The sequence below is a fragment of the Corvus hawaiiensis genome, chromosome 5 (assembly GCF_020740725.1).
Source record: "Corvus hawaiiensis isolate bCorHaw1 chromosome 5, bCorHaw1.pri.cur, whole genome shotgun sequence".
NCBI classification, from domain to species: Eukaryota; Metazoa; Chordata; class Aves; order Passeriformes; family Corvidae; genus Corvus; species Corvus hawaiiensis.
Window position 1 is genome coordinate 36,802,445 of NC_063217.1, and position 23,961 is coordinate 36,826,405.

General features: G+C 36.1%; 1 protein-coding gene across 7 annotated transcripts in view; it reads right to left on the reverse strand.

Annotated features, from left to right (window-relative positions):
- WDR17 (WD repeat domain 17) overlaps positions 1-23,961 on the reverse strand; it is a 58,797-nt gene that overhangs the window by 3,371 nt on the left and 31,465 nt on the right. For 5 of the 7 annotated variants that reach the window (XM_048303899.1, XM_048303900.1, XM_048303901.1 and 2 more), the window contains 20 exons: positions 21,298-21,380; positions 20,298-20,384; positions 19,422-19,586; positions 18,332-18,534; positions 18,040-18,189; positions 17,802-17,932; positions 15,812-15,937; positions 13,463-13,618; positions 13,102-13,166; positions 12,588-12,720; positions 11,278-11,369; positions 10,030-10,129; positions 8,786-8,925; positions 6,382-6,402; positions 5,315-5,426; positions 4,463-4,604; positions 4,275-4,377; positions 3,327-3,428; positions 1,128-1,223; positions 777-960 (listed from right to left, as the gene is read on the reverse strand). In XM_048303899.1, coding sequence (XP_048159856.1) covers positions 777-960; positions 1,128-1,223; positions 3,327-3,428; positions 4,275-4,377; positions 4,463-4,604; positions 5,315-5,426; positions 6,382-6,402; positions 8,786-8,925; positions 10,030-10,129; positions 11,278-11,369; positions 12,588-12,720; positions 13,102-13,166; positions 13,463-13,618; positions 15,812-15,937; positions 17,802-17,932; positions 18,040-18,189; positions 18,332-18,534; positions 19,422-19,586; positions 20,298-20,384; positions 21,298-21,380 — 2,391 coding nt within the window. The other 2 variants (XM_048303897.1, XM_048303903.1) reach the window with 2 other exon arrangements.

The window sequence follows — 23,961 nt, forward strand, 5'->3', positions numbered from 1 at the left end:
GGTGAACAGTTGAGAATTTTGTTTACCTCGAAAATCCCACTAGCATTTTGTAATCTCCAATTTTTGTCACAAAACTATCCATCCCTCTTAGTCTCTAAACCACCCTGTTACTCTTTGGGCTGACATCTTACACTGGACAGAGGAAACAGACTTGGCATCACTTAGGAAAGTAAATTCAGGCATTATCTGGAGTCAGGAGTAGTGTTTTCAGGATCTTTCAATTTTCTCTTTATTAAAATAACAACATAAGCTAAAGAGGTATTATAAGGACTAATGCATTTTAATCTTTAAACTCTATGCAAGTGATGAATAAATATATTTGAATATTTAGTCTTCTAACAGCTGGATTTAATTAGTCATGAATTCCAAGTTTTGCAGTATGCATTTCCATAGTGATAAAAGCCAAAACCAGAAAAATGTTAGTATGTGGTTGAAGACAAATAATTTCCTAGCTTTTATTCAAGCTGTGGTGAGGGAGTAGCCAATAAGATACATGCACTTTAGACACAACATTTAGCAAAGGAAATCTTTCACATGGAAATTAAAAGGTTTTGGATTTGGGAAATGACAACTACTTGATTGGGCAATTCTTTATATAGCCTTTCTTATATAGAATCTTATAGATGTCACCGCCTGTCACCTTTAACTCTACTCCTGTGATAACAGGGTAAACATTTTTCCAGGCAAATGATGGGAGGGACCTTTGATTTATGGCAACCTCACAAGTAGTCAATGCTATCAGGAAGAAAGAACACTTCAGCTCTCTGAAACCATACCTGGATCTTTAGCCCTGTCAAACAAGAGATATGAACATCTGAATGACTAGGAAGATTTGATCCAGTGACACAGTCTGGCCCAACCATCCCCTTCAGAGGCTCCTCCTGAATTCGCGATACGAGTACTGAGTACAGTGCTCTCTGCGATTCAGACGGTGGGGTGCATGGCAACTCATCCGTAGGCCTAGCAATATAAAAGAAATTTGGTTTTCAATTTTGCTTCTTAATTTGTGTTAGAAAGTAAGACCCTCAAAGCAGTGACCTTCAGACTTTACATAGGGAATAAAGGTACAACTAAACAGTTAAATACTACTACTCTCACTCATGGTAATTTTATGTTTTTCCACCTACTTGTTTGATTGTGTGCAAGCTCTCCATGCATCTAATTCCTCAGAAAGCTGTTCGATTTTCAAAGGTACAGATACTTCCCGTCTTTTTAAAAGCTGACTGAAAAGGAATGCAAGTAATTAAAGTCCAAATTAATCCCAATAATGACTGTTTTCTTAGAAGCAAAACATGATAGACAGTAGTAAAGTAAAACTATTTCTGATTGGATATGGAATAACTATGGAAATAAATTGATCCTTCACAATATAAACTATATTAAACCTTAATAATATTCATACTAGATATAAAAGTATAGATTTTGATTTAAATTTTATTTTCATTATCCCTATTTACATCTTATTTAATTTGTTCTATTTTTTTTTAATTTGAGGCAATTCTATATTTTAAGACCGTATGTGTTTTTATTTCTTAATATTGTCAACTTTACTAAAATTAAGGATCCATTTTGCCTATATATACTACATATGGTAAAAATGCAGTTAGAGAAACATGATTCAACACATGCTTTGGGACAGCCTTTTTTCACTTAGAGAAAACAGTTTCAAAGCCCTTGCAGTGGATGCATTTTTTATTTATCAAAATATAATATAAGGGGCAGTTATTACCTGACCTAATTCAGCCATCTTTCATTTGTGTTGGGATACCTTAAAAATGTCCTGCTTAAGCACGTAAGTTGTCCACCTTAAGCAGGTAAGTGTGCAGTTTAAGATGGGCTGGAAACTAAAAAACTGCTTGTTACTAGTCTATTAATATCCATATCAGAATAGCCTTTCTGTAAAAGCTTGTATTTCATCTTGTTATTTCTTTAGGTTCAGAAAAGAAAAAAACCAAACCAACAACAAACAAATGCTCCTTTTCCCAATCCTCTTACCAAGTTTCAGACATGAGGATAGCTAAGAAGACATGTTAAGTTGTTGAATTACCCTTGGTAATTCTGATAAAATATCAGCAGGCATTGGAAAGCTTGCAATTCTAGTAAGGTGTGAAAGGACTGAATGACATAAACATAACATTCATTCTCGATGAAGAGATAAATAAACTGAGATGATAAGCAAAGCTACAGTGGTTGGTTAGAGCAGTTAGTGGAGCAGTAACAGTTAGAATAATGCCAGCATAGCTTGCACTATAAAATCAGGGACATACTGGAAATGGCCTTGCTATCCAGCAAGTTAGGGGACAGAAAGAGGAATTGACAGCCCCAAAATGTGAAGAAGTGGAAGTTAGTCAGCTGGATATCATTACCAAACCAGACAGGAAGACTAAACAATTGTGGTTATTCTCTAAGGAACACTAAAGTATTCTATGTAAGCCTATTTTATTTACCATATAAAGATTATTGATCTTAATCTTTCTCCTTCCTAGTCCAAGTTGGTTGGTTCAAGTTCAAGTGGGGTCAGATGAAATTGAGTGTACCAAAAGAAATGAAGTGAGTCAGGTTGAGTAGGGCCAAGTGAGTTGGGCCAAGCTTCATTGGGCTGGGTCAAGCCAAGTGGAGAAAGTTGGGTCACAGGAAGTGGTTGAGGTCAGGTTAGGTCAGGTAAATTGGGTCAAGCTGAGCTGATTGAAGTCAGTCAAGTTTAGTCTGGTGGGCCTAGTCAGGTCAAGTCTAGTCAAGTGGCTGGTTGAGGTTGAGCTGGACAAAGCAGGCAGCACCAGGCCAGATCACATCAAGTGGGCTGGGAGTCATTGGTGTCTGGGAATATTAGCTTATTAGTCATTAATGTCTAGAAATATCAGGTCACTGAATAACAGGAGGTCAAAGTGGGTTTCTTGGTGAGAATCAAGCTAGTGCCCAGTCATGGGCTCCAAACTCAAAGCTACTCCTTTTCGGTACTGAGGAAGTCTTGGCAAATGTTCTACAGGTAGATACAAATTAAAGTGTTACTGGCAACATATAGTCACACCTGGCAGTGATGCTGAATACTCAGCTACTTCTAAAAATAGTTTTTCTTACAGAACTAAGAGTTTGACTGACACCCTGGTTTCACAACTTGTTGAGTTACCTCAGAAACTCATACATGTAAAATGCATAAAGAAAGTAAAGAAGCTTGTACATGCAGGCATAGATATACCTTTACAACTTTACAACAGAACTGGGAACTCAGCTGTTTTGTGAGGGGTTGTGAAGAAGTGGGGTCAGTGTATGGTATATGCCATAATAAGGACTGAGATTACTCAGTGTTAATGAAAACACTGTATTACCTTGTGTACTCATACAGTGCAGGTACAATGCTATTGTACTGTCTTCTGATAGCAAGTAAAGCACCAACGTAGCCACACAAAATCAGCAACTCATTCCGAAATCTAGAAATGAACAAGTATCAATCATGAAAAACAAAAAGCATTTGCAAAAACATTAAACAAACTCATATTCACATTATAATTTTAAAACCTAATTTATCCATCCACCTTTTGTGAAGAACATATGTTTGCTGATTATGCTTACTTTCTGTGTCATGGAACTGTTAGAACAGACTCCATCTGCTTCATATTGATCTCCATCATTAAATCTTAAATGGCATGTACAACACAATTTTTAAGCACAATCATGTAAAGTTATAAAAACAGCATCACTCAGACATTTTAATGTGATAGAACTCTAAATGTAAATAAAATTGCCCCAGATATTAGGTGAATTTCAGTTTACCAAGTTTCCACAACTTTTTTCTCCTTTTTGTTCCTCACATATATACTTGTGTAGGCATCTAGGCCTAGCTTCAACCATCCATCATAAAGGTGAACCAGAGCTATCCAACTATTTTAGAGTTAATTCTGAGAGTGGCTGCCCAACTTTCCTTAAGACTTTGAAATAAAAGTCCACATGATTTGTGATACCACTTCAGGGAACTGAAGCCAGAGCCGATCAAAGTGAAGCTCTTCACATAAAACCCACATTGATGCACACATTGTAAATGCTCCACAGAGAAAGAAGCAGTAAAATATCTTTTTTTTTCTTGCTAAACCTTCAAAATTTGGGAAAGTTCCACCTTCTATTTTCCAGACTGGGAACAAGCATGTTGCTGAATTTTTTTTTGTGTCCCTTTTCTGGTAACAAAAACAAATGATACTGACAATATGCACTTGTAAATTCATTCCAAAAGATTCCTTTAAGGAAAGTTCCACTTTTCTAAGTCAGGAAAATATACTCACTCACTACACTTAGGCAACATTAACTGTTCAGTCGGCATGTAACTTAGAAGATCAAGATACAGAAAGACTGAATCTAAAGTCCAATCTGAGCCACAAAGTTGTTCTGTTGAAAAATAAAAAGAAAAATATCTCATGAGGCAAGTTATACAAATGACTTCTGCTTTAAAATTGTTCATCCAAATACCTACCTTTCACATATTGAATGCCAATAGGGAGAGCCTTTTCAGGTTCTGTGCTTAACAGATAGTATTTTATTGTTTCAAATATATCCCCATCTGCATGAATTGTCTCTGCCAGTTGCATACATTCTTCCACATCAGGAAGGTTACACTGGAAAACAAACATTTTGCCGCCAGAAAGTTACTGAAATGTTCAAACACTTCTCTAAGATGCAGAGAAATACTGATGTTTGCACATAACAATAAGAAAAAACTCTCTCTGAAGGAGTCATTGAAAGACATACCTGCATAAAATGTGCATTAAGAAAGCCATCTAGACCAGAGAACAGCACTGGAGGAAAAGGTTCTGTAACTTTAATTTAAGCAGTACCAGTTTTTATTGCTAATGTTTTTGTGAAGTTTTTACTACTGTTTAATAAGTGTGCAGTCTGAGTTGCACCCTAAGGCAGTTATCAAAGCAGACCCTTCTGCTGCTGAAGAGGAAAGGGGGCATTTAAGGACATTACAGGCATAAGATATAAAACAATTTAGACTTGTACAGAAAGTCGATCTGCCAAAACATGATTAGGCTGCACATCTAGTAGGTTATAAATCATACTGACAGGTAATTCTGAAGATCATAAACTACTTCAGAAGGTAACGTGTCAGGGAAAGAGTACACAAAGGACAGAAATAAAGAACTAAATTTATTGTACAATACTGAAAATAAAGTCAACAAAGACTAATAGAGTCAAAAAGGATATGTTACATATAAGATTGTAGAGAAAAATTCATCCATTATTTGGCCTAATGCTTTTTGAAGTTAGTAAATAAATCAATACAAAACCTTATTACCATTCAGGTAAATCCTTTTCATTGTACCTTTTCATGCAGGTCATTTATTTCTGCTATGCATCCAGGATAAAAAGCACATAGTTTTACTAACTGCAGTTTATTATCAGGAATCATCATAAGAAGATCAACTGCTAAATCCCTGCACAAACAAAAGATGACATGTAGTTATTCTTGATGGTTTATAATAGAAGGAAACTATTTTCTCTTTTACATTCCATTTATAAAGAAGAGTTACTGAAAAAATACTATTTCCAGAGAAGTGCAGAAGCAAGCTCAGTCTCTAAGACCATTCTTGTTCAACAAATAAGGCAACGAATTTTTCATCTTTTTGGGAAAGTAATTTGTTAATTTTCTGTTGCTTTATTTGGTTGAATTAAACAGCTGTGAAATTCTTAAGCATCAGAACCATCTCAAAGTGAATTGGAAGAATATGTGGGCAGGGATGGGAAAGGAGTGTAGGAACCATGAAATTTGAGAGAGGAAAAGATGATAATGTGGTTCTGTGTCATGAAACCATCCTCAAAATTCCAGGCTTCTAAAGCTTCATGACATCAACATAGGACATCTCTCAGTCATCCAGAACGACTTGGTGCTCATGTGATATTGAAATAGATTATACGAGAAAAGAATGCAATACCTATTTTCATCCTTCTCAAAGGAAAACTGTTTTAGCAAACTGACATTTCTGACATTTCCTAAACTTTTTACCATTTGTTACCCTATCCTTCATGCAACAAACAGCTGAAGAGAATGTGTAACATTAGGAAATTATTTGGAAATTGTTCTATTTAAGTTTTAAGAACTGTTTATTCTGTGACTCTTCTATTCATGCAGATGTCATGTCTCCTGTGAACCTCAAGACTGACTTGCCCCTGTGTAAGGCAAAAAATCCTACTGATTTCCTCTGGATTTTCAGAATGTGGTTCTTAGCTTAAACATGTTCAAGTAAGCTATTATCCAGTACTTGCAACTGCTTTCTATCCCACTTTCAAGTACTAATCACAATTAAAAATTAGGAAACTTAGATTTGAAAAGCGTGTGACTTTATTAAGGGAGAAAATAAGCTTAAACTTTCTCTAAAAAAAGCAAAATACCTGTATCCAAGTGATGGGAAGCTAAAAGGAAGACATTGAAACAGTATTGAACAAAATTGTGTATTACTTTACAGAGAAAATATCTGATAGCAAATAATTAAACTACAACAGCAAATCTAAGGGTCAGGGCAACTGGCTTCAACAACAACAAAAAACCAGCTTTCTATTTTATGCCTTTTGACAACCTAAAGAAACTAATGCCAAAAGGTCTTTAGAAAATCTGTGATACTATTACTGTATAACAGCCACTTTTCCAAGTTACAGAAGCACTCTTTCAGAATCTAGGATATTTCACAAGTTCTTAAGCTATTTTCAAGATCACTTACTCATATGTATTAATCTTCATAAACAATTTAAACATTTTTTTAAGTGATTAGAAATTGTCTTGTCATAAAACTGAAATCCAACATTCATTTGAAAAAAAAGTAATTCAAAGAAGCCCTCATATAATGGCGTACAAATTGTGCTACCTGGAACGATTTTTAAGAATCAAACTGAAAACACTGTTGCGTATAAAGATCAAAATGAGGTGTCTGAGTTTGCATATGCAGAATTCAGTATCTCATATGACTAGCCTTTTGAATAGTAGAAAGCTGCTTTTGACAGTGTTTAGGTGTTAAATGCAAATAAAAATGTGTCCTTGAACACTCACACATTTCCTCAAGGCTGTAGATTTAGGAAAGTGCATGAATGTTTAGTTTTGACTTATTTTTTGGCTTGATTTTATATTTTAGAGCACTTCTAAAGACAGCCAACCAAAACCCAAGAAACATTCCACCAGTAACTGATTTCTGTATTAATCTATCAGGGTATATTAATCTATCCTTCTCGTATTCCTTTTGGTGTCTACAATTAAGTGCTTCACTACAGCAAAATGTTTCCAACTGATGGATATCCCTAAGCATAACAACCAGTAAAATAAAAAGGGAGCCCTTCAACTATCAGAGACCCTTGAACTCCAGCTTCCCCATACATGATCTTACGAATGCAGTGAACCAAGGGGATTATGCTGTGTGAGAATCTCTTTATTACAAAACAAAGAGATCCATGAATCTCTGATCTTTTCCTACAGAATAGAAAAAATATGCTGTAATGGCTGGCAATCAGAATCCAGGATTGCAGGGTGTTAAGTACAGCATGTGAAACCCACTGACAAATTCAGATGTATACCTGGGCAATATGTGCTACACCGCTTTAACATTTTCTCATCTATACCCATGTAGACTTCAGTGTACACATGCCATAAGTTTGCAGAAGCTTTGTGTACCTAAACATAAATGCCATACTATCACAAGCACTTATTACAGCCCTCAGATCACAGCAAGCTTTTCTTAAGGAACTGAAAAAAATATACACTATTTTTCTTAAATCCACATCCAGTGCTTCCTATTGGAGGCTACACAGAAATCACCCTTTACAATGAATGCAGGGAGATCAAAGAAGGAGCTTCAGACACTTTAAAACCTGCCGATGGAGTTACCAAAATGACCCTATTAAGACTGGTGGAAAGCAGACATGCTAAACCATGGCAAAATGAAAGTCACCAGTTTCTTATCTTCGCATTTTCAATGCTTCATTGTCTAGAGCAAGCTAAATGTTCTGTAGAGAGGAGTTCCACTATGTTTCTCTCAGGCTACCTCTAAATACATCAGCAAATATTAACTGTAGAAGAAACACTGATCCTTAACTGTTTAAGTGCACATTTTCTATGAAATGTTAATTATGAAACAGTTATACAGCTGCCAAGTATATCTTAGGAAGGTATTCTCCTTTTTCATTGTTAGATAAAAAACAAGAAGTTGTATTCTTCAAAGCAAAATCACTATAATGAGGAAAAGAAAATTTATGACAGAAACCTTCCCCTATATGCAAGAGAGAAGTTACTTCTGCAGAATTAAATAGTAATCCTGTTTCATCCTTAAATCTTTTCAGCAGTCTTGTGTTCCTAATACGAATAGAGGATAATTCCTCAGACTCTTAGTTTTATATTTTTCAAACAAGTACTTAAAAATCACTTCACATATCCTACTTGGGCTACTGTTCCTTTTGACATTTTAACTCAGTTCCAGCCTTACTTTTTCTAAAGCAGTTCTTGTTACTCAATATAAACTAGGACTTCATATGCTACCTATTGCCCAAGTAGCTAGGATTTTTTTCAGTGGGTTTCATACTCTGACAATGACTCCTCTCTTATTTACAATGCATACGGAATGTATTTTGAGATTAAAGCAGAACATTTGCATGCCCTGTACTTCAAAGGTCTAATACAGCAATCCTTGTTCAAGGAGCAATTTTTATTCTCCCTACCCATGGTAGTTGGATCTCTACAAAAGTTTCACAATGACACATCTTGATTGTTTTATCAGGGAGAAAAAAATAAATCTTTGGGTTAAGAAATTCTTACCATGTCATTACTGCCATATATTTTCTTGCTAGTAGTTCTAGGGCATAATGTGTTGCTTGTGCTGCACTTTCTCCTAAGACAGTACCCACACTGATTGCCAACTCCAGTTCATTTCCACGAATCAGATTTGCCATCGCAAGCTTGCTCAATGAAAAAATATCATTAAGGGACATAAGCATTTTGGGGCATTCACCATGTTAAGCATATCACATTCACTTATGAGACTTTTTACAGAAGGACAAAATATGCAATAATTAAACTCAATTATATATACTTGGGGGTCTCTTGAATGAGTAAATAATTGTGCACCACGTGTTAGTAATTTTTTAAATAACTAAATAGACTTCCTTTAGCAGAATCTTCCTTTATTCAACTGAAGAGATCACATAAATACGATGCCTAAAATGCATGATAGGAATTCCATCTAATCTTAAGGACACTAGAATTCAGAGTGTATATTTCCCCTCTCTTTCAATGAAATGAGACTCAGAACACCAAGAAAATGAGAAGGATTGTCCTGTTCTTACTCTCTCTCAGCCACCAGAGTTACTGATAGGCATAGCAGAATGTCAGACCCTAAGAACTACACAACAACTTGAAATATGCCTATTTAGAAATACAGGCATTAACTGATTCTCAATTTCTCTCAGAACAGCTAATTGAGATGGAATTATACTTATTTGGGGGATAGAGGAGGAAAAACTTGTTAAGTCAGCAACAAAATCCAGAGAGACTGAGGGAAAGAAACAATTTGTAAAGCTACAAACAAATTAAAAAATGTAATGAAATGTTTCCTACATGTCAGTTCTATTTTTGTACTGAGGGTTGGGGGGTTTTTTCCTATTTACTTCTTCATTTAGACTGTAAATTCTTTAAGGCAGAAATTGCATCTTCTTTAGCAAAATAACTTCCAGTTCTGAATGGGTATTTTGAGTCACCATAAACAGTAACACTTAGATGTATACATCTAAGGTACTTAAGTATATTATCTAATATAACAAGATACTGTAAATACAATTCAAGATCATGCTACCTTCTGTACATGAAAGAAACCTTGAATTTAATAGAATCAAGGGAGTTTTGCTACTAAATTTAATACTATAAGGATCTAACTCTGCATAAATATAAACAAATCAAATACCAAATACCATTTTAGAATGTGACACATAAATTTTAAAACACATGTGAAGATGTAAAAAGAAAGTCAATGTTGGCTTTTTCATTGTTAAATTAAAAAAAATTACCTCTATATTTTCAACAGCCAGATGACAACATGCTGCAAGCACTGCACGGCCATCCTGGAAATACAAATCTGCCAGTTCTTTACTGACCCTCTGCAGGAGACTGCAAGAACAAAAAAATTAATTCTGCAAGGTCACTAATGTTGGAGTCTTGCCTTGGGTCTTAATTTATGTGAAATTCACCACACTTGCTTCTGTACCCTAAAAGTTGCTATATTTGACTCACAGATAATGGCACTACTAGCTTGAAAAATGCAATCTGTTTGAGCTTCATCCACTACTTTTGTTGGTACATACTGAGGTGGGTCAGTTTCCCAAAGTCTACATCAGTACAGAAATGTCTCTTCAGACTGACAGAAGAAAAATTAAATATTTGGATATCCAAACTGTACCTGTAAACTCTGAACCATTATTTCTCTAATTCCTCAAAAACTGCTCATGTAAATGAAGTAACTACACAGCCTCTAAACTCCTTTTTTTACTACACCTATAACTGGATAATGTAATTCAGGTTTTGGAGCGCTGTTCTAGACAAGGAGAGCTGCATATTTGGGGTTTTTTTATGGGCATGGACAATGAGAGTCATAGAATCACAAAATGGCTTGTGTTGGAAGGTACCTTAAAGGTCATTCTGTTCCAAGCCCCCTGCCATGGGCAGGGACACCTTCCCCCAGACCAGGTTGCACAGAGCCCCATCTAACCTGGCCTTGCACACTTCCAGGTTTGGAGCATCCTCAGCTTCTCTGGGCAACCTGTGCCAGTGCCTCACCACTCTCACAGTAAAGAATTTTTTCCTAATATCCAATCTAAACCTACTCTCTCAGTTTGATTTTTATTTAACATTATCAGAACCTTCATTGATGACAAACAGCAAAGCTTCAGGAAGAGATTATGTGTAATAATAGGGGATCACAGATACTTGTTAATGCTAAAACTTACTCTACTTACCAAAGGTTCTAAGGTAATATGCTATATATTTAAGTGCACAGGAATGCATCTTAAATATCAAGCAAGTGAAAAGGACATTTATAATTATAATACATACATATGAAAAATCCATTTTGTGCCAGGAGACAGAATAGGGAAATTAATGTAGCAACAAGTAGTTAGTAACTCTATTAACTAAGTACTAGAAGATGCAATATTTTGTTGAACTCTAAATTGCTGATGCCAAATTAAACCATTTTGCTTTATCTCCCTTAATGACTTTGCACTAAGATGAGGTTTTACATATAAACTAGAACAACTTACTCATTATAATCATCTGTATTGTTTCCACCAGAATTTGAAGTTCTGCTTGTTGTGGAGAGTGGTAACATCTGTATATTTCCTTCACAAGCTGCCTGGAAGTGAATAAAATATAGATAAATTAATGCACAATTCAAACTGAAGATGAAATGAAATTTTTCAGTAACAACAAAAATAATCTAAGATTTATAAAAATCTTTCTAAAGCCCAGTTATAACAAAGAAAATGTTTGAATGTTTAAACCAATGAACTCATTCATAGCTAAATCTTAGCCTTGTTTTATCCAGACATACAAGAATTCTACCGAAGCAAATACTTCTTCCTTCCTATGCATTTGTGCAGGATTTTTCAGCATTTGTATATAATGGATGGTGAAGGCTACAACCTTGATTTTTACACCCCAATGAGCAAACAGCTCTGAGGGAAGGATGAAGTCCATAGACTTCCATACTTCTCAGCAGGTATACCAGAAAATCTGGGAAGGTTTGGCATATAGTGGCTTAAGGTGAACTTTCCTTCGTATCTGGTAATAATTTATTTCTAACATTAAATACAAAGAGGTCAGTGTGGGTTAAAATGAAATCAGTTGACAAGGCGGTGTTTGGTCAAGGGTTGGACTCAATGATCTCAGGGGTATTTTCCAACCTAATTGATTCTATGAATTTTTGAAAATTCTTTCACATGGTTTAAGATGTAGCTAGGATAACACCATTAAACCTCAGGGCTCAGTTAAAAGGGAAAGTAATTCCTGGTATTTTGTTGCTTATTATTATCTTATTAAACCTTTGAGACAAAGATTATTCTATGAAGTGTAATATCTCTCTGCAATACCTCTCTTACATGAAAAATTAAGATCTTTCTGAAGCTTTAACTTGCTTTAAAGTTCAAACATTATAGCTTGTTAAATCTGTGTCAAAGTTACATTCTGTACCTTATTCAGCTATTTAGCTAAAACATACAGATAGATGATTTCTCAGCAGAAATTCAAGAGAAATGAAATCCTACATGACTTTGATGTTAAGGAGACTGACTATTGAAAATCAGGTTGCATTTCAATTGAAACTGAATACATCAGTTTTCATTATGATCATTTGCAGTTTAGAAGAATAAGGCTTAAAATCTGTAAACATGAGTTACCTCCTTATGATTTCTGCATAAAAATTGGTCAATACCACATGGAAGTAAAGACTTGGGCATCATTATTCAGCTATTTTGCTAAAGTGAAAAGAGCTAGCCTTTTAAATTATGTCATATTCTGAGTTACAAGCTAAGAGCTAAATACATCTTCCACACTGATATATATGTAGTAATACCTGTGCAACAAGTAGAGCCTCTTTAAGCTGACCTCTTGAAGTAAAGAAAGAAACCAGTTTCCTCACATCGCCAATAGCTATACAGTATGGGATGACATCATCATTTTCTTCCTGAATTAACTGATCAGCTCTCCTAATTAAACAAATGAATAAATAAACAAGAAATATCTACATATATGAACAATCACCAAACTTATCTATATGGTTTAGGTGTTAGATGAAGCTGTTTAAAGTTCACTGAAAACCATCTGCCTTTCCAGACTTGCAAAACGTGAATACTGCACTAAAGAGTTTATGAAGTTGCAGTTTATGTTCAACCTTTGCTTCTTGTACACAAAGTTATTGTTGAAATCCTCCCCAGCTCCATCCCAAAGCTTACTGAACAAAAAGAAACATCACTAGCATGCTGTAACAAAAGAAAACTATAACTGATATTACTATCCGTCCTTCCCACTTGTCTGTGTCCTTTTATGGACTGAAGCTACAATGTGCCATAATATTTTTATTAGCTTACCTTTGCATTAACTTCCTCCAATATTTCATTGATACACCAGGTGCAACTGAGAGAGCTTTGTCCCACTAGAAGAAAGAAGCAATGCATTTAACACGATAATTTTAATTTGAGAAACAGCCATATTTTGAACTAGTGTAATTTTTCTTCCATTAAAAATAGATTTCTCAAAAGTTAAATAAGGAATGAGCTATGCTTTAGACTGCATATGTTAAAAATAATTGGAACAAGATTACTGATTTGGGGACTAGTGACCCATTTATTGCCTCCCCATCTTTGCTAGGGTAGCTGCAAATATGCAAATATGAAGGTTTTCAGAAACCTTCATATTTTATTATTCTTCAATAGTGTTCTGATATTTTACCTCTCCAAGTTCTACCATTAGCTCACAATATCGCTGAATTTGTCCTAATCTTAAATGTATTTCTGCAGCTTCTTTGAGTCTTTCTTCTTTGCTTGGTGCACCAATACCACCTCCAAACTTAGACATCTTTACTGTTGTCAGTTCTTGGGCCTTGGACTGAGGAAAAAAAAAAAAGATTAAGAAGTTTTCTGTGATGAAAACAAGTTTTCCTAAGAATGGACTATTGCCAGATATTACAGTGGAATATAAAGATTATAATTTAAGAAAAAAATTCTTTAGAGAAAAGGCTAATTGAAAGAGATTTCAATGAGATTACAGTGAACTATATTTATGATGTTAAAGTAACTGTGTTTGTGGTTTTTTGTACACATACATTTTCCTTGATTCTCTTCCTTTATTAGCTTAGGGTTGTTTTTTTTTTTAAATTCTCATATATAATAGTAATTCACCCAGATGTGCCTCATAAAAATCTTGATATTTTGAAACTGAAAAAGAAATATTTATGAACATATGCCATACTGAGCTGGAAATTGTATCTATTACTATTACAATGACGTCCACATAAAGAAATAACAAAGACAGTAGGCTTAACTGGTAGACAATAGGCTCTGTGGTCTGATCTGTCATGTCCCATTAACCATATGGCCAAGAAATTACTTATATTCCCAACTACTGCAATTTTTATATTAGTTGGGGAGATAAGACTAAATTTCTTCATCTGTCAGAGTTTGAGAAACAAGCTGCAACAGAATTATACTTAACAGAAAAAATAAGCAAAGGGAGCTTTTCAAGAATTCTCAGTTGGATTCTATCATCAATGCACAATGGTGGCATTTGGCTATTCATGACTTTGCAGTACCCTATATTGAAGATGGAGAATGAATTTTGAACATTCTTCACCAAAGTAAACTGCCATGTAGACCAATGGCAGCTCACAAGGATCTGGGGTTTTTTTAAACAAACTACATTAATTTTTTTCTTCAGCACTTCTATATTTTTTACATTTTCCTGCTGAAGGCTCCAATGCATCCTCTCTGTTTCCTAAAAACAGAAAAAAGACAGTTGCTCTACATCCTTACTTCATCCTGAAATGTCTAGGTGCTGCAGTGCCATTATTCAGTTTCCTAAGGAAAAGAGAGTATTAGCAGTCCTTAACAAGCAATCAGCATTACCCTACCCCCTACTTTCTCTTAAAGGTCTCAAACAAGACTCTGAGTCAGTAAGAAGGGGGGAAAATGCTTTTAATTAATGTGAACACTTCATCTAGGTCCACAGAATGACCAGCACTTACTGTAGTTACTCTAGATCAATGGGGCTATAAATGCATGAAATCATGTTGCAGGGATAAACAGACTTCTTGCACTGCACAAGTCAAGATTTAATGTCTTCTCAGGCTAACTGGCTGAGAAAACTGTTGTTTTTGACACATGGACACACAAACAGAACTCCATAGGATTAGCAGAACAGCTGCTATTATTACAGTTAACAATACTAATCATCTTTAATCACTTGAGAGTCATAAGGAATGTAGGACACGCCTAAAGAGCCTGTGATTTTGCAAAATAGCATGTAACAGTAAACAACATGTGATACCTGGCAAGTATTAGCCCGGGGGCTGGCAAGAGCATTCCCTTGATCCATACCAGCAGATAATCTTTCCTCTATTTACAGTCCAGTCATTAAAGTATGGGATACTTTAGTATTCCTAAGAACTTCCTGACAGAATGATGAATCTGCATATTCTACACAAACTGTGTATCTGGTTGCATATTCATAAATGCAGCTACTAATAAATTTATGGCCTAGTACTTAAATTTCCTATTCTCATCCAAGTCACTCTTAAGCTGCATATTCATATAAATGACAGGTTCTTGCTTACCCATTCCTTCTTCCAGAGACCTGCAGAACATATTTCTGCTGACTTTCCTTCATTTTCAGACATGAATTCCTGTCTGTACATCTGAACATAGCTACACACTTCATGTTTATACAATCAAATAATCTGAATTTACCAAACATAAAAGTACAGTGTATATAACAGGCAAGACAAACTTGCTTCATAGCTGAAACGGTAGTGATGATTGCTTTGCAATTTCTTTTAATTGTTTTGAAAAATGCTTTTCTAGTTAATAACTGTAACCTAGCATTTTAACACTGAGTATGCATGAAATCACACAGACAGCTACATACTATTGTAACGGAGTAGTATTGCAGTGAAGAACTAGTATTGCACAAATTTCTTTGGACTTGAAATTGCAACCTTTTGTAAAGCATTGAATGTTATTTTTAAATAGTGAAATACTACATGGACTAACAACCATTTTCACATATTGTTTGTGCTTCACTTACCATTCTAAATCTAATGAGGTGTTTCATATGCATAATTCCTTTGCAGTAGTTTTGTGGAAGCAAACTGTCATCCTGTCCTTTTATTATAGCAACCAAATCCCATAAATTTTTGCTGCCTCCTGGAGGCTAAAATTGTTAGAGAAGAAGAGTTATTACAGTAATGTTCAAGAGAGAAACTTGAACTTACAAAGACATTAGAAAACATTTGTCAGTCAACTCCAAGAAATACAGTTTCAGATAATTTCAATATTAGAACTTTTATTATGAAAACATGAATTAGTTCAAGATACTACAAGTTCTTCAGTCTTCTTGCAGGCAGTAAAGATACAGTAAGATCCATGAACCTATTAGGTTATGGTTAGACATAGCTGAGGGCTTGCCATTAGAGTTTTCCCTTTTGCTTTCAAAGAAATACAAGCTATCTTGTGTCTACTGCTGGCACAAACCAACAGTCAGTTGCTGGCATGCAGGAGCTGACCCAGCACTTGTTTCCCACTTTCTGTAAAGCAAAGACATGGGCCAGGTAGAAAAGAGCTTCAAGGCTTGACTGCCACAAGCTGGTTTACTATCTTAATATTAAATCTTAAAACAGACACATATAGTAGAACTGTAATAATTTTTTAAAATAAATTTCAAGCATTTCTATTGGTCTAGCCTTTGAATCAATCCTTCTGTAGAAACAGGACAACAGTTTAACATTGAATGAGGTCTAGAAGAGAGTGAGTATTTAAAAGCTTAAAAAAAATCATTAAACCTTTGACCTAAAGAAGCTTCTCTAAGAAAAACAGGTTCACAAGTTTAGAAGTCAAATTATTTCTGAGCTGATAAAAAGCATAAAATCCTACTAGGGAAATCTCTCCCCACCCCATGCCCACCCCCTCCCCTTGCCCCCTCTGGCCTCCCCCCCCCCCCCCCAAAAAAAAAGGACTACTCTCTCTTTTTTTTGTCCATTAAAACTCTTATTAGACTCCTCATAGTTTAGCACAATACCTCATTTTCTGGACTCAAAAAGCACTGAGCATACCTGATCAAAAAAGCTTTTGTTCTTGGAAAATTCTAATATTCTTATAACAGTTTTACTCTCAAATCAACATGGGAAATCAAAATTTATAACTTCTGTAAGATAAGGAATTCCATAAATATATTTTTAACAAAAGAGAAAATGTCTAAGTTTGAAATCAAGAAAGATTGTTTCAGCATTTCTAAGTCATATACTTAAATTTAGCCAGAACTCAAAATAAATACTTTGAATGAACTAGGTCTTTTTAGATCAGTGTTTTGACTTAAATTACAACAGTGTTTGACATGAGCTCCAGTAGTAGTAGAACCTGTAGTTCCAGGTGATTTTGTCCTTGTTCTACCTCAAGTGCAGCTCCTATGCAGGTAAGCACTCACAGGAACCCATATTTTTAACTCATTTGCACTGAGAGGCTGCAGCAATTTATAGAAAATATTACTGTGCAATGGAGAAAAGGCAATAGATGGATACTGAGGTATGCCGGATCCGGATCTACAGTTCCTAGAACATAAAGAGCAATTTGGGCGCAGACACTTGGGCAGTTCAAATCTTACCAGTAATGAAGGTGTTCTTTTGATTAATTAAAAATTAAAAAGCTCTAATGCACTTTGATTAAACACATATTTTCATTTTCTTCAATAGCAAATTGCTGTCAAATTAACCTTTCCTATAGAAAATGATATTATTTCACTAATTTAAGTTTGCAAAAAATTGGTTTGTTTTTTGCAAAGTTAAATTAGTGAGATTTGTTTTTCACAAGTGACAGACAATTCAATCACAGACATTTTTATATGCAGACCTATAGACCTTAAGTTCTATAAGAAATAGAACTGATTTCTGCCTATTTTCTAAGATCCCTTCAAAAAAGAGAAAAAAAATGGTGGAGAAGAAAGAAATCTCAGTTTTGGAGATTGACTTCAGAAGAGAAAGTGATGCACACTGACAACATCCTTAAGTTTGCAGAATACTTACTGAAAAATATTCTGAAAACCACCGTAGTTTTTTTCCCCGAGGATTTCCTGACAATTTTTCCAATTCTTGTTTCATATCCCTGGAAACTTTACCACATAGCAAAGGAGGAGTGCCAGGCTCCACGGCGCGATCTAACACACACAAAGAGTTATACATGAAATTAAAATAAAAAACAACCAAAGGAATAAGAGCAGTAACATAAAGAAAATGAAAACAATGGTTTATACAATTTGCTTACCTGGATTGCCGATAATATCATCCCAACATCTATCGGTTATGATATTTATTTGTAGAGGGTTTATAAGAGGCGTCAATGACCAGAGTCTCACAGTGGAATCACGAGAGCAGGATGCCATAGTAAATGGACGACTAGGATGACATGTTAATCCTAGTAGAAAGGATATTTAAAAATGTAGTCAAGTAAGTTTATCTAATAACCTGTTTGATTAAATTACTGGATAAATTTTAAAACAGGATTTTTATTGGAATCATTTCAATACAGAAATAAAACAAAATTTAAAAAATATTACCATATACATCTGCACCATGATCATAAATTGTGTCCAAACATGTTCCATCTCTTGTATCCCAGACTCGAATTGTATAGTCCCAGCTGCCAGATATTAGAAGGTAAGGAATTTCAGGATTCCACATAAGTCCCCGTACTGGAGCTGTATGTCCACTAAGAACATTTATACAAGCATCTTGTGTATAATCCCATATCCGAACAGTACTGAAACATGATAAGAGATCAATCTCCATCAGATCACCTATTGAAATATAATTATCTCTCTACTTCAGCAATATTTTAAGCTTCAAATTTATCAGAATATTTATTTACTTCACATCAGGGCTCAAAGATTGCAGTGAAAGGGGCTAAATCTAGCTGGTGACCAGTCGCCAGAATGCTCCTCAGTGTTCAATCCTAGGGCAAGTCCCATTCAATGTATTTTATTGACAAGAAGTTTGCTATCAGGTTGCTTCCTGTCATGAATCACTACACCATGAACTAATAGATTTTGCTTCAAGCATACACCTCTAATGAATGCTAATGTGGAAAGCAATACAAGCCAATACTCCAAACTTTACAAAATATTCTTTACAAAAATATCTTCTATACTCTGCAGGGAAGTGGCTTTGAATCACAGAAAAATGCTTCCTCCTGCTCACATGGACTTATGTGCTCTCCCTCAAAAGCAATGTCATCAAACCAACAAAACAGAAGTATCTAATACTCATTAAAATTCTCTGCAGATCCTACTTAAGCATACTTTTGAAAAATATCAAATAAGAGCAGGTCTTGCACCTGTTTCTTTAGACGTAATGTAAACATGTGGTATCCTTCTTGTGTTATTTGTTGCAGTAATAGTATCAGGCATTGACCCTACTCTTGGGAAAGGATTTGGAAACTTGCCCAACTACAGCAGTTGTGACAATTTTAGATAATGATCCTGCTGCCCAAATACTACATAAAGCTAAGAATAAAGCTAAAGCCTGAATCTGAACAAGGCAGAGATTTAGATTATTAAGTATTCACAACACCATTACAAGTAAAGATCTTAAGTTTCTCCAATATTCCTGCTTGAGGTTTAAGTTTTCTAATTGTTCAGAAATACTAACCCGTCATCAGAGCCACTGCAGAGGATTCCTTCTCTGAGAGGAGACCACCGTACATGAAACACCTTTGCAGTATGCCCAGTAAAAACTTTCAGTGGTTGATCAGAGCTGGTTGCCAAGTAGTAAACACGAACGTTTTTATCCTCACAACCAGTAGCTATCATATCTCTGCAAAATAAAAACAGCAAAATCACAGAGATGGCCAATGTCTTTTTAAATTAAAAAAAAAAAAAAAAGTGCAATTTTCAACTATGTTTTTAAAAAATAGCATATTTTTGCTTCTCCTTCATCTCTTCAAGATGTAGCTATTGATAATCCAATTAAATAAACTAAATCAGAAAAAAACCTGATAAAGATCCATTAGTTGCAATGGGGAATAGTATTTGCACTGCAGTATGACCATGCACCCAATACACAACTATTAATAGACTGAATTATTATATAACTTTTTTTTTTGACACAAAGTTCTCATGTCATTTTTAGGAATTATCTACAAAATTTACATATAATCATAATGTATTTACTTGTCTGCTACATCTTCACCTTAGCAGCCATTCCAAGGACACCAGTCTAAAACCCTCATTCCTGGTTTTGAATGTCTGTTTTTTTCTCCTACCCATTATATATTCAGCTAGATAATTTTTTTTCTCTCATCAATATTAAATGATCCTCCTTTGAAAATTAAGGAAGTTCATGGTGGTCAATGAAATATACTACTGGGAATAGAGAGCTGCTATAGGCGTATCCTACTGTGGAACAGATAACTTCAGTGTTTCACTATCACAGTGAATATCACATTCTAGATAACTTTGTGTTACTTTGCTGGTAATCAATTTAAATAGTAAATATTGTCAATTCTTTGGGTTAATTTTTACTTACTTGTTGTTTTGACTCCAGTCACAGCCAAACACTGCAGCTGGGTGTTTGTACTTGTGAAGAACATTGCCATCAATGGTTCGAATAATACTGAAACCAATTACAATGTATTATTATAAGCAAAAATACATTCTGAGTAGGCTATCCAAAATTAAGTTTTATTCTGTGCAAATAAGCCAGATAGCAAAAAGATATACACAAAGAATAGGAGAAATAGCCACAAATAATATCAGCCCCTCAATTACAACATCTAACTGGATGTTGATTGTACAACATCTAACTCTACTTCATTTTCTATGTTTCTTCAGAGTGGCTTTAAAGATATTCACCATAGTACCTCTATTGTGAAAGGATCCCCATAGCCCAAAATCAAAGTTTTAGTCATGGCTTTAAGGTACAAATAGATCTTTAGGAATTTAAAAAAAAAAAGAAGCTGATTGTTTTCTAAAATTTCTGCTCATTATGTTTGAGCTGGAATGACACAGGTAGCAGAGGAAACTAATGAAGAAGGATTTTTAAAATGTACTGAAACACAATATATGCAAAATTGGTCTCAATAGATATTCATGTGTTTTTAGAAATGAGTTATTATACTCCTGAGATAGTACACTTGTAATTACTTCATTCTAAAATAGTACTTTTTAGTCCTTGAAACAAAAAACTAAAAAACTAAAAAAAAAAATTAAAAATTAAGACAAGCAAATTGGATGGCTTTTGAAAAGTGTCCTCTACAGATAAGAAACATAGGAAGATATTCTGGTCCAAATAAAAATCAGTACTTAGTTTTACTATTAGAGTGTCTTAGACACTATTCCTTTGAAAACATTCCTTTTTTTTTTTTCTTAAAATCATGAAAAACATACCCTAACAAGTACAGAAGACTAATATAATTCAAGTTTTGTCCAGTAAGAAAAGTTTTATAATTAATTACTGAGAGTACCGTCAAAATTTATGGACTTGAGAAGTGCATTTAGCAATTTTTTTTTCTTCCAATAACACTCACCAAAATCCATCACTGCTGCAGGTTGCTATTCTTTTGGAATCTTTATGACTCCAGGCAATGCAGAAGATTCCATTCTTTCCATGCTTCAAAAAATGCAAAATACCTATCAATAAGAAATAATTCACCCCTTTTTCTCTCATCTATTGACTCATCTTTTTTACTTTATTCCCCTATGGGCTGCAGACCTTTTCTCCCAGTACAGTATACTGTACAAAACCACATTATAATGAGTACCCAATACAATTGGATGTTTGAGAATCCAAGTCCAAAATATCGGGAATATGGAGATAGGTAGTTGTCCTGGGGTGACTGTATGATACTGTATTCCCTATCATCTGCCCTATGCCAGACAGGAGTTCTGTGCCTTTAAAACTACTATGGGAGAGGGGAGAGAGCTGCTGGAATTCTTTCGGCAGTTTGTGTTCAAAACACAGATAAGCTCGCTGGCTTCTCCTGCCTGGCTGCTCCACTTCTGCAGCAGGGAAGGGTTACATTCCTTTTGCCCTTTAGCTAGTTTCTTGTTTGTTAGCTAAAGTACGGAGCCCTGGGACTTTGGCTTCTTCTTCTCTTCTGGACTGTTCAGCAACGCCAGAACATCATCCAGGAGGCTCTACACACCAGCCCAGAGGGGCCCATGCTGAACCCCAGCTCCGGAGAGGAGAGAGCCCCTCCCACAAAGGACTCTGAAACCTACCCAGGTTCTCTCCATAGCAAGAGGTTTTATTATTTAGCATTATTCTTTTTTCCATGCCTGCATGCTCTTTTGCTTGTTAAATAAATAACTTTTTTTCACTTTCCTCTGAGGAAAATTCTTTCTGAAGAATCTTCGGGTGGGGGAGGGTGGCTGTAACCTGCTTTCTATCAGAGGACGTTCATTTCAGACATTCCTCCGAATTTATCTCAAACTGGGACAGTTGTAAAACTGCTGTAACCTTCAGGATCCAAGAGATAAAACTGGGTCAAGCTGAAGAATGAGCAATCCCTAACTATATAAACCTGAAGCTTAAATAAAGAACACTGTGGACAATCAAGAGGGACCTTTGGGCCTTGGGACGACTGGTAAAGTGATGTGAAGTACAAGTTGTGTTGTCTTCTGTCCTGCCAGTTGCAGGGAATGATGGGGCAAGAAACAGGAAGATCATGCAGATGAACATCCGGATTTGATACTGGTGTTACCAGCACAGTTTTGGGGGTTTTGATCATGGGTCAGTTTATACAACACCAAGCCTGCTGGCAACAAATGGGGTCCACCTGTCTCAAAGGAGAAAAAGGACCTTAGTTCATGAGTTCATAGGGCTCACTGAGAGACCTTTAAACTAGATTGGAAAGAGGCCAGGGCCAGGCTTGCCAGAGAGAAGGTGTAGGGAAGGAGAGAACAACAGAAACCACTCTAGTAGCTTAAGGAGGCTTAAGAGGCAATACCTGGAGCAAGCACAAGCAGCCAAAGACATAATCACTAGACAGGACTATGGGACATCCCTTTGCACCTCCACTGGGATGTGGACACAGTCAAATACTTCTATAAAGTGCCTGTACCCCAACACACACAGTATGGGGAGCAAACAGGATGAACTAGAGATCTATGTGCAGTCACAGGCCTTTGACCGCACTGTGAATACAAAGACACAGCGGGATAGCTCGAATGACTGGAATGCTGCCACGAAAGGCTACACACTGTTTCGAAAAGACAGATCAGGAAGTGACATTGGTGGAATTGCCCCCTCTGTGAGGCAACACTTAGGATGTATCAAGCTCTGTCTTGGGGTGGATGATGGGCAAGTCAAAAGCTTATGTTTTGGATAGTAGACACTGTTGTGGGTGTTTGCTATAGGCTGCCTGATAGGGAAAAAGAAGTGGATGAAGCCTTCTATAGCCAGGTAGAAGCAGCTCCAAAGTCACAGGCACTGCTTCTTGTGGGGCACTTTAATTACTCTGACATCTGCTGGAGAAGTAACACAGAGAAGCACAAACAGTCCAAGAGATTCCTGGAAAGTGTTAATGACATCTTCCTGTCACAGGTAGTGGAAGATCCCGCAAGGATCTTGTGCTGCTTGAACCTCATACTAACAAACAGGGAAAGCCTTGTGAGGGATGTGAAGGCTGGGGGCAACCTTGGCTGTAGTGACCATGAGACTGTGGAGTTCAGTATCAGGCAAGGTGGAAGCAGGGCAGCAGGTAAGATACAATCACAGACGTCGGCAGAGCTACCTTTAGTCTCTTCAGGGATTTTCTTTGAACAGTTCCATGGGAACATGCCTTGCAGGGAAGAAGGGTCCAAGAGAACCAGTGATATTCCCAGATCACTTCCTCCAGGCTCAAGAGCAATGCATCCTGATGAGCAAGAAATTGGGTAAAGGGGGCAAGAGATCTTTGCACACTGGAAGTGTGGACCAGATGAGTGGACAGTGAGGTGGGTTGAGAACTGGCTGAACAGCAGATCCCAGAAGGTTGCAATCAGTGGCACAGGATCTAGTTGGATGCCTGCCACTAATGGTGGCCCCCAAGGTTCAACACTGGGCCCAGAATTGTTTAGTTTGTTCATCAATGACTTGATGAAGGGGCAGATGCCTCCTCAGCAAGTTCAGTGATGACACAAAGCTGGGAGGAGTGCCCAATACCCCAGAGGGCTCTGCAGCCCTTCAGAGGCACCTTGGCAGGTTGGAG